General features: G+C 58.1%; 1 protein-coding gene across 1 annotated transcript; it reads right to left on the bottom strand.

Annotated features, from left to right (window-relative positions):
* Positions 1-964: 964 nt before the first annotated feature.
* On the bottom strand, positions 965-9,865 carry PHF24 (PHD finger protein 24). Its single transcript, XM_066339951.1, has 8 exons — positions 9,462-9,865; positions 4,199-4,571; positions 2,930-3,115; positions 2,401-2,479; positions 2,093-2,295; positions 1,630-1,796; positions 1,304-1,405; positions 965-1,197 (listed from the first exon to the last, which is right to left on the bottom strand). Exons 2-8 carry the CDS (start codon positions 4,565-4,567, stop codon positions 1,101-1,103), a joined length of 1,203 nt encoding a protein of 400 aa, XP_066196048.1. The 5' UTR covers positions 4,568-4,571; positions 9,462-9,865; the 3' UTR covers positions 965-1,100.
* Positions 9,866-10,599: the final 734 nt, after the last annotated feature.

The following is a 10,599-nucleotide window of genomic DNA, read 5'->3' as shown; positions in this document are numbered from 1 at the left end:
ATTCTTCTGCGGGCTGAGTGCATCTATCTACCTTAGGCTGCCAGCAGGCCCAGTGAACTCCTCATCCCTGCAGCTGACACCCGGCGGAGCTCTGGGCTCTGCCTCCTCCTCCTTACTACAAGCACTAATGCTCCCAGTGAGGCAAGGCTGCCCACTTGATGTGGTGGGTAGAGAGCAAGACTGAACAGGGCTGACATGGGATCAGAATGGCAAGCAAATATAGAGCATCCCTTGGAACCAGGGGTACAGGAGGGAATGAGGGAGGCAGCGGAGTGCTGCTGGCAAGATCACATGCATAGGGGGGTTCCCCTAAATCTGACCTTGCCTTCCCACCCCTCTGATGCTTACTGTTACCAGTGCTTCTTCCTACACCATTGCTGTTGGTATTAAATAGTTGGTCACCAGCAGGAAAGGGTTGAGCCACATCAGGGAACAGTCTTCCAGACACAGCCATGAACTGTGCATGCAAGATTGGACCTACTGACCTCCAACCCCTGTTGTAGTAGGGCAGAGATCTGAAAGACCCCAAAGGGAGCCAGCCACATCCCCTGAGGGTCCATCATGCTGATGAGCTGGGACACTGCTTGCTGCAGACCTCTGGGTGCTGCCTGTGGCATGCAGAGGTACAGCCATGCTGTCCCATGGTGCTGTGGGAGGCTGGGGGCGCACGGGTGCTCTGGGTTCTGCTGTCACTCCACACGTACCCAGGGCAGATGCTGCTCTGTCTGCAGGTCCCTGGGTGTTGTGGGGGGATGGGGATCATGAGGGCAGCATGTTCCCTGCCCCTTGTGCCCCATGGTGACCCCAGGCACGGGACCTTTCCCCACCCTGGTCCCTGCAGACTGCAGGGGACAGTGGGGACACGCCCTTCCCCACCCTGCTTCCCCCCACCAGTCAGAGACCGGAGAGCCACTCCTGCTCCCTCAGCCAGTCAGAGCCCGGCACACATCCTCTTCACAGCCAATCCAAGGGGGAGGCAGGGTAGAGGGCAGCATGGTCGCTTCCCTGCCAGCCAATGGGTGCCCGGCTGTGCCCGCAGGGGAGGGTGGGACAGGTCACCATGGTGGGCGTGGTGCCGCCCCCTCGAGGCGCGGCTGGGTCTAGGCGAGGGGCTGCAGGTGCAGGGCTGCGCTGTTGGGGCGTGCGGCCAGGATGTAGGCAACGTTCTCCCGCAGGAATCTGGGCCAATCAATGCTCCTGTGGGCAGATGTGGGCCCATTGGACACCCTGGCAACACTGCTCCCCCCAGGGTCTCCCCCAAGAATAGGGGTGTCCACTACCCCCCTAATCATCCCTGCCTCACCTGGTCTCCTCCTGCTTTGTGGCTGGCAGGATCTTCTCTGGGCTCTTGCCATTCCTGCTGCTGGCAGGGCTGCCCTCCGATATGGGCCCCACATGGCTGATGCTGTGGCAGGAAGGAAGATGCTCTTCATCCCTGCTCCTTGCACCCCAAATTGTGGTGGTGAGGGAAGAGGGTGCAGAGGGCTGGGCTGTCAGGGAAAGGGAGGTGGTGGGAAGCGGGGGCAGCCATTCATGTGCTGAGCCCCTTTGGAAGGTGTTGAAACTTTGGAAGGTATTGGGAGTCCCAGCTGGGATTTCGCCCCTACGTCAAGATGGGCATACCCTCACCTGACATTGCAGGACAGCATCTCCTTTTGGTGCTTGCGGAACCAGCTGTGCTGGGCCTGGCGGCACTCAGCCTCCCCAATGAAGCCGTCATTGTCCTGGTCCAGGGCCAGGAAGGCTGCCCGTGCTCGCTCCCGCTCCTTGGGTGTCAGCAGCCGCAGAAGAGCATTCTAGGGGGTCAGAGAAGCAAAGGTGGAGTACTCATCCATCCCATGGGAACCTCCCTCCTTATATTCCCAAAGCTTTAGGGATCTCCACCCTGCCAGCCCCAAGTACCACAGCCAAGGGCATCAGCTGTAGGAGCCAGCCTTGTGTGCCATGACTATGGGTGCTGACCTTGGGTGCTGTGGGCGTGGGTGCTGGACCCAAGTGCCACTGCCACAGCTGCTGGCCATGGTAGCCAGCCCTAGGTGCTGTGACCATGTGTGACAGGCATTGGAGCAAGCCCTGAATGCTACAACCATACCTGCGGCCGGATTTTCTGCAGCAGCTGGATGGACTCATGGGAGAGGAAGTCCTGCCACTCAATGTGACCCTTCTTGTCAGGGTCCAGGGCATTGAACTGCAGGGCTGCCTGCTCCTCCTGTGCCTCAGGCATGGTACGCTCAAACTGCTGCTTGTGCACTTGGTGTTTGTAGTGCAGGAAGTCATCCAGGGTCAGGCAGCTCTCTGCAGGGGACAGATTGGCTGTCCTGTGCCCAGGAAGAAGGGAGGACCCACCTCCCCAGCTACATCCCACAGCCATCTGGGACCCACTACATGGAGGGTACACACCTGGAATGATCTTGCAGCTCCTCAGGGTCTCCATCAGGCTGTACATCTCTTCTTCTGTCAGCAACAGATTGAGGTTGTCCTGGGGTGGGGGGCAGAGCAGAACCATGAGGCAAAAACATGGGGTGGAGGGAGTGCACCCCTATATGGCAGCACTGGGATCCCTTGAAGGTGAGTGGGTGAGGACACCCAGATAATTGTTGTGCTGTGTCACCCAAGGGTGCTGCAGTGGGATGGCTCCAGCTTTGGTCATTCCAGCTGTGCTACAGCATCTCATGTGCCCATGGTGTCATATCCCCCACAATGTCCTGCGGAGCTGCAGGGGTAGGGAGGTGGCAAAGGGCCACAGTCCCCTGTGTCTGGTGACTCCATCAGGCCAAGGTGGGTTGTGAGAACTGGAGAGCAGCATGTTCTCCATTGTGCCAGACCAGGGTGGGAGGTGGGACCCTGCTCATGTCCATGTTGGGCACAGCTCCCTGGGGAGCACCCACCACCCAGCAGTAGCCTGGTGTCCCCTACTCTAGGCACTCACGCAGTAGTAGCAGCTCCAGCCTGTCTCAGTGTGTGCCGTCTCTGTCACCTCCACGGCACTGTCCTTCTGCAGGTATCCCATGCGGCGCAGGCAGCCGTCGTGATACACTCGGTGGCAGATGCGGCAGGGGAAGAGGCTCTCGGCTGTCCACACCTCACAGATCTCACACATCTCATCATTCAGGATCTGGAGAGGGATTAGCAGATGCTCAGCAGAACCGTGTGGACAGGGGCTTGGTTTCTCGATCTGGATGGTGCTTTGCAGGTGGGGGTGGATGCTGAGGAGCAGAGAGGATGGGAAGATGGGAATGTGTGGGGCTGGCATAGGGAAGAGGTCATTGAGAGGGACATGCCTGGTCAAGTTAGAGGAGGGTGGGTGTGTTTGTGGGGATAAATGGTGGGTGGATGGGTCTGGCTATAGAATCAGTGGGGCTGTGGAGTTGTAGGTTCTCTGCAGCATGGTATGTGTGGGTGGCTGGACCATAGGGTTGTACACTGGCTGGTCTTTAGGGTTGTAAGTGTCAATGGATAAGTTGTAAGCTTTTCCGCACATTTCCATTTCACTTCCAAAGAGATACTAACCTGGGTACCCTGGGTAATTTAGGCTCAGGATATGGTTGGACACTGGAACAGGCTCCCCAGGGTAGTGGTCACAGCACTAAACCTGGACGACACTCTCAGGTACATGGTGTGATTCTTGGGGCGTCCTGTGCATGGCCAGGAGTTGTACTTCAATGATCCTTGTCAGTCCCTTCTAACTCAGGATATTCTATGTCTTTATGGTACTATATAAGGCTGTAGGTGGGCTGGGGTGTAGGCTTGTTGGGTGGGTGGCTGTATGGGTAAGGTTGTGGGTGTGGATGGGTGGGCTGTAGGATTGAGGGCATCGGTGGGTAAGCTGTTTGGTTGTAGATGGGCAGGGATGTAGGGACTGCAGTATGGGGGGATGACTTGAGTTGCAGGCTGGTTGACTGTAGGTAGAGTAACATGTAGGTCAAATTGTCCTCTCTTCCCTAGACATAGAGCTGCCTGTGCCCAGACTTCTTTTCATGGTCCCTCCAGGGCACATGTGAACAGTTGCACCCCCCTCCCAGTGTGGCACCTCCATCTGCCCGGCCTGGCCACTGGCACCCTACCCCACTGAGCCACTTCTGTAGGGCTTTGCGAGACTGTCACTGCCTGGCAGACAGTCAGGTGCTTGTACAGCCCTGTGCACCTCCAGCCCTGTCCCCATCCATCTCACGCTGTCTCTGTGGTTCCATCAGCTCACCTGCTCTCTCTGCTCCAGGCTGATGTCTGGGGGCTCATCATCATGGAGCTCCCTCTTGGGCCGGATGAAGGCTGGTGGTGTGAACCTGTTGGCCCGTTCAAACTCCTCTGGCTCCACGCCCCGGCCATCCCGCAGCCGCTCCCAGGCTGCCTTGCTGGCACTGCTCTGCTCCGGCTGGGAAGGTCCTGCCAACGCTTCCTCTTCTCCCTCCTGCACCTCCTGCTCCAGCGTCCCCTGGCGTGTGGTCGCCGCCTCCGCCCGACGTCGTGTCGATGGCTGCTCCCGCAGCCCATCCTTGAAGGCTGACACGGCCAAGCTGACCTTCTGCACCCTCTCCACCGTCTGCCTCCTGGACATCAGCACCCCCATGGCTCTGCGGTGGGAAGGAAGGTGCTATGTCCCTGACACCCAAAAGGCTGTCCCGGTGGTTTCCCCCAGCTGTGTGAGGACCAGCTCAGAGCAGGCAGAAATGGGGTCTGTGACAAACTGACACTGGGGTAATGATGGTGGCTGCAGGGAGATGGATTCCTGGCCATGGAAGATCTGAGTGGGTGGGTGGGGAGGGTAGGACAGAAGGCAGGGAGATAGTTTGGGGATGCCTCCCCACCCTGGCTCTATAGACTCCAGCTTACCAAGAAACATCCAGGCCTTTCCCATGCCAGATCAGTAAAACCCAGAGGGACTAGGATCAGCTGTAATCCTTCTCCTTGCACGCATCTCCTTTCTGCCTTGAAGACAGACTCTGTGGCCAGTCAAGGATGAAAGAAGTCCTCCCTGCAGCTCTGCCCAGGACTAGGTCATAGAAGATCTGATGCTAACTCCTCACCTTCTTTAAATTCCCCTTCACGCTGCCTTTCTTGCACTCACCTGCTTGAATGAGTGCTGCTGCTGTGATCATTGGGCATCCTGCAAGGAGCCATGTGGGGAGGCTGGGCCCGCCATGGGAGGACTGTGAGGATGCAAGGGGGAAGGGGAGCAATGTATGGGACAGGGGCACATGGGTCCCAAGAAGGATGTTTGGCTTCAATACCAAGGGAAGATCTTAGGATTAAGTGGGGAGGCCAACAGCAGCAGCAATAACAAGCTGGACTCTGTCTTTCTGGGTGTGAGCTGAAGCTGGGAATAAGCAGAATTTGGCCTACAGCATCATGGGGCACAGTGTCACCCCACGTGGGCCCAAGGGCTTCCCCTGTGCCATGCTGGGGTTGCATTATGGAAGATGCTGCCCAGGCCAGTGGTGGAATCACCATCCCTGGAAATGTTTAAAAACCATGTAGACATGGTACTTAGGGGAGTGGTTTAGTAGTGGCCTTGGCAGTGTTGGGTTAATGGTTGGAGTTGATGATCTTAGAGGTCTTTTCCAGCTTTAATTATTCTCTAATTCTATGCTTCAGCAACGAGGCACTTCCAGCAGGTGCCCAGGGACCAGGAGGCAAAGCAGGGAGATTGGAGCAGCAATCTCCCACCCCGCCAGGCACGTGCACGCCGCTGGGATCTCACTGCCTGCAGGAGGACTCAACACCGCGGGCACTGCTGTGGCAGGGAGCCTGGTCAGGGTAATTACAGGTACCCCACAGCAGCAGGGCCGAGCGGAGCGGAGCAGAGCATGCTGGCAGGAGGCAAACACCACTGCGTGCACACGCATGTGATTTCCCAGCCTCTCCCCACCACCGCGGGACCATCTGCCTGCAGATTCCCACGCGCTGAGCCGGGTATGCAACACGTGTGGGCCCTGTCCTGCATGTGGGGGGACCAGCAGCGTGTGCCTGTGTGGGCTGGGGTATTTGCACCTGTTGGCCGCAGTGCCTGGCTCGGAGCTGGTGCCCGACATTCTTCAGCTCCTGGGGCTTTGCAAAGGTGGGAGCAGGGCAGAGCTGGAGGCACGTGTCCAAAGCACAGCAACAGCATCTCTGCAGCTGTGCCAGTGGGAAGGAAACACCTTGGTGTTTCTACCTCCTCGCTGTGCCACCACCCTCTGACTGGCTGGCTCAGGATCACATCTGCCGTGGTCAGGATCAGCTCTGCTGCTGGGCAGCATTGCAGCTCTGCCTGCGAGCGAGAGAGTCGGAGAAGTCACAGGGAAATCCCCCCAAGATCTGCTTTTGTAGGTCCCTGCACCACCGAGTGTTGGCCAGATCCAGGCCTACTCCTGCCCAAGGTTTGGGTAGAAGTGGGGAGGAGAGAGTACAGAGGGGCTAGGCTCACAAAGAAGAGTGAAAAGAGGTGTGTGGCCCACAGCACGCCAGTCTCCCTGTTACCCACACGTGTTCCTCATCAGAGTGTGCTGGCAGTTTTTCCCCATGGTGCTGCTGAGCTCCGGGTGACCCAACCCCACCCACCGTGCAGTGCAGTGGGGCAGCCTGGGCAGTAGAAGGGTGGCTGGTGTGTGGACTTGCTGTATTGTCCCCCAAATCTGGTTCTCCTGTCTGTTTGTGTCATAGTCACCCACGTGCACCGCACTGCTGCTGCAAGATCCCAGCCCACCTCCCTGTTTCCTGTCCTCTCCCAAGCCTACCCTGAGTGCCTTCTGCCAGTGTCTACTGTATGTCTGGAGCCTGGACAGTGTCATTTCTATCATGACTTGTGTCTATTCTCAGCTCTGCTGGCCTCCCTGCCCCTGCTAGTACTGCACAGCTGGACCCTGCCTGCACACCCAGGGCTGAATGGCTTCACCCTGAACTCAGTCTCCAGGCTCCACTGCCTTTCCACAGAACCCGTTGCTCCCCAGGTACCCCAAACTTGCACTCTGCACTCTCCAGACCCCATGGGGCCTGTGCCCCATGCCCTGCCTGACCTGGCTTTGTGGGGTGGGACTTCATCCTCACACAGAACCTGGGATGACTTGGGGTCCAGCCAGAATTCAGTTTGCCTTCTCCTGGGGAGGGCGGACTCAGGAATGTCTTGCCTCATAGCAGCCCAGACACCTGAGCAGCCCCTTCATCCCCACATGTCCTTGGGGGAAGGTGTCTCCAGTGCTATTTGTGTCCACCCCTGAGGCAAACAGAACCACCACCTGTCTCATCCTGACCTAAGAGGTGCGGGGGCCTCGACCTTGCTGCCAGGCTGCACCATGGGGCTATTTTTAGGTCGCCCCCACAGAGGAGCTAAATCTGGGCACAGGCAGGAGCTGCCTGCAAACATCCGGCTCCACCGAGCCCTGCCAGCACTGGGGGCTGTGACAGTGGGTGGTGGGAAACTTCCCAACCCCTTCTCTTCATTGCTTCCAGCCCCCTGCACCCCTGCCCTGATCCTTGGGCAACACCCGTTCCCCTCACTCTTCTCTTTTGGATTTGCTCCTTGCTGCTTCATTCCTGCAGCAAAACATTGAGCCAGCAAGCACTTCATCCTCTTAGTAACCACGGACACATCTTTCCCAGCTTCACACTCCTCTCTGCATGGGCGAAACTGAGGCATGGAAGTAAGGCTGGTGCAGCTGGAGTGAGGATTAAGCCTGTGTTAGGTGGGAAAGGCGAGAGAGCTGGTGGCTAGCATGGAGGCACCCCAGGAGAAGGAAACAGGGCAGAGCATCTGGATGCAAACAGAGCCAGTGGTCCCTGCATGGCTGCAAAATCTCTCTCCCCTGGCAGAGCACACGTAGCTTGTGCTGGGGTTATGGGGGTGCCAGGTTAGGGGTGGGTGCAGGCAGCAGGTGACAAACAGGTGGGCGTAGTGTGGCGCAGCTGGGGTGCTGTGATGGCTAGGAGCACAGGACAGATGCATCGGGGAGCAGCACAGGGGGGTGTGTTTGTTAGGAGTGGATGTGTTACAGGGTGAATGAAGTGTGAGGGGTGGATGTGTTTTGGGGTGGATGCGCTATGGCGTGGCTGGCAGTGCTGGGCAGGTGTTACAGCCCACACAGGGTGTTGCAGAGGCTGTGGGCATGGGGTGGGTGGTGACTTTGGGGATGTTGCAGCAGCTGTAGGAGTGGGGTGGTGTCCGTGGCAGCTGGGGTGTGGGATTAGTGCTTCTTGGGGGCTCTGGGTGTAGGGTGAGCTGTTGTGGTGTGTAGTGGTGGCCTGGGGTATTGGGGGTGTGGAGCTACAGGGTCTGTAGGACTGACTGTTACCTGCCCCATAGTGTGTCCTTGGTGATAGTCCCTGCCAAGCTAATGAAGGGTCAGCGGATGCTTGGGCTGGTGCACCCTTGAGCAGCATCCATGGCACCCAGTCTCAAGGAGATGTGTCAGGGCTGTTTGTGGAGCAGAACACCCTCATGTGCCAGGAGCAGGCGTCCTGATTGGGGGGAAGGATGTGCCTGGTCCCCACAGGCTACTAGGGAGCCAGGCCTCCTCCCTGCCCCTCCCCAGGCTATTGGGTCTTTTGCCTCATAGTGCTGTGCCTTACTTTGAGCAGCATCAGGGACCCTGCGGGCAGAGAGGTGGGGTACCAACAGGAAGGAAAACCCTGGGATCTCAGAGTCCATGGCATCCTGGTCCCAGGACTTGGTCCCAGGACTGAAGGGCATGAAGCAGGGCTGGGAGGAGCTGCCATGGCTCTGCCATGGCTCTGGCACAGCTCTGCACACCCTGCCAGTTGCTCCTGCCTGGGGTGAGTGGGACCAGGCTATGAAGGCAGCAGGTTCTGCTTAGGAGACATTGCATTCCACCTCCTTGAGCTGACTGCAGATGGCCACGGGGGTCTGGCAGCATTCCCTTGTCCCCTCTCCCAGCCATACAGCACATGCCGGAACTGTGGCACTGCTGGGACTGCTGCTGTGAGCTGATCCATTTGCCATGGGGCAGGGAGGTCCGTGGCTGATGGTACCCTCCCACCCTCTGCAGGGCTGTGGGAGTCCAGTGGGGATGTTGGGCGGGGGGGGGGGGGTGGTGTGTCCCAGTCCTGGGGACACCGAGCTGGTGGCTGTTGTCCCTGCTGGATCAGGTTGCCTGTCCTGCTGCGCTATGACAGATTTTATAGGTGTGTCGCACTCTTTCATCTCCCAGAGGGGGATGAAAATGCCGTGACAGCAGAGTCCCTTCCTCTGCAGCAGACACAGCTCCTGCCCAGCTCTGCACTTCTTCTTCTCTTCTCTCTCCCCAGCTCCTCTACCCAATACCCACATGAGGACCATGATGCCTGAGCAGGACCCTCTTACCCCATCCTCATCCCCAATCCCAGGCATTCTATCCCAGGAGCTCTAGTCACCCTCCCTAGCTTCAGGATCCTGGGGACAGTGGGGAACCCACTGAAGGGTGACACGATTTGTGGACAGCCCATACTACACACCCAGCAAAGCACCCACAATGGCAAAAAACCCCACTTACCAGGATCAGGGTTGGTCTGGATCACGAGCCCTAGACAGTAGCCCACACGATGTCCATCGCCGCTGCTTCTGGCCACGAGCCCCTCTCCACCCGTGGGTGATCACCGCATGCCGTGCCCGGCGCGCAAATCCCTGTCAGGGGATGGAGCAGCAAGGGTGGTACCCGGGAAGCCAAAGCCCTGCACTTGCTGCCGGAGGATGCAGGAGGCAGCAAGATGCTGGGAGCGGATGCCTGTGTCTAGCGCGCTCACACACACACACACACACACACACGCACACACGCACACACGCACACAATCTCAGAGGAAGCGGGGAGCTTGTGACTGGGGCTGAGCAGATGCAGCCTGGTTTGCTGTCCCTGTACCAATTGCTGCCTGAGCCGTGTTAAAAAGCTCTCCGAGAAATGAAGATTTTTTTTAACCAGGCTGACGTGTGCTGGAAGATACCAATAAAAGCTTTCCCTGCATCTCCTTTGGCCCCCTGGGTTGAACCGCCTTTCTCAGAAAAAACCTCAAGGATTACAGAGGTGGGATTGCATCCAAGGATGAGCAAAGGTCTCATCTGCCCCCGCTGCAGGGTCTTCCCCAGAGCAGTGCTCCAGTCACAGGCTACCTGCACCTGCTTTAACCCAATGCCTGCTGGTCATTGTTGCAGGCAGGCTGTCCTTCCAATACCATGGTGCAGGAGGGGCACAGTGGCTGCTGGCTACGTGCAGCCCTGTGTGTCCAGTTCAATGCAAAACCTGGGGTTTTTGTTCATTTGGTCCCCAGGACTTGATATATCACCTGGATGGACACCAGAGGGCTGCAGCAGGGCTAGGGCTGGGGGCTCATGGGGGCTTGAAGGAGGTGATGGGACAGAAGAGAGGATGCTGGTGAGGAGAAAAAGGCACAACTCTAATGCAGCACCTCTGTAGCTAGAGTATCGAGTCCACATGCACCCCCAGCTGCCCCACATCAGCTTGGTGGAGATGGTCACTCAGCCCCCTTACACCTACCTGGAAGGGGGTGCCACTGGTAAGGGGCTGCACTTTCCCCTTCAGGTATTGACAGGTCTACATGGGGATGATTTAGGGTGACACAGACTCTGAGCCCTCCTAGAAGCAGCTTCCATCCAGGCTTGAGATTTGTGCTGAAGGT

This window comes from Sylvia atricapilla, chromosome Z (assembly GCF_009819655.1).
Source record: "Sylvia atricapilla isolate bSylAtr1 chromosome Z, bSylAtr1.pri, whole genome shotgun sequence".
NCBI classification, from domain to species: domain Eukaryota; kingdom Metazoa; phylum Chordata; class Aves; order Passeriformes; family Sylviidae; genus Sylvia; species Sylvia atricapilla.
Note: the sequence above shows the minus strand (reverse complement) of the source record. Positions and strands in the feature narration are given on the sequence as shown.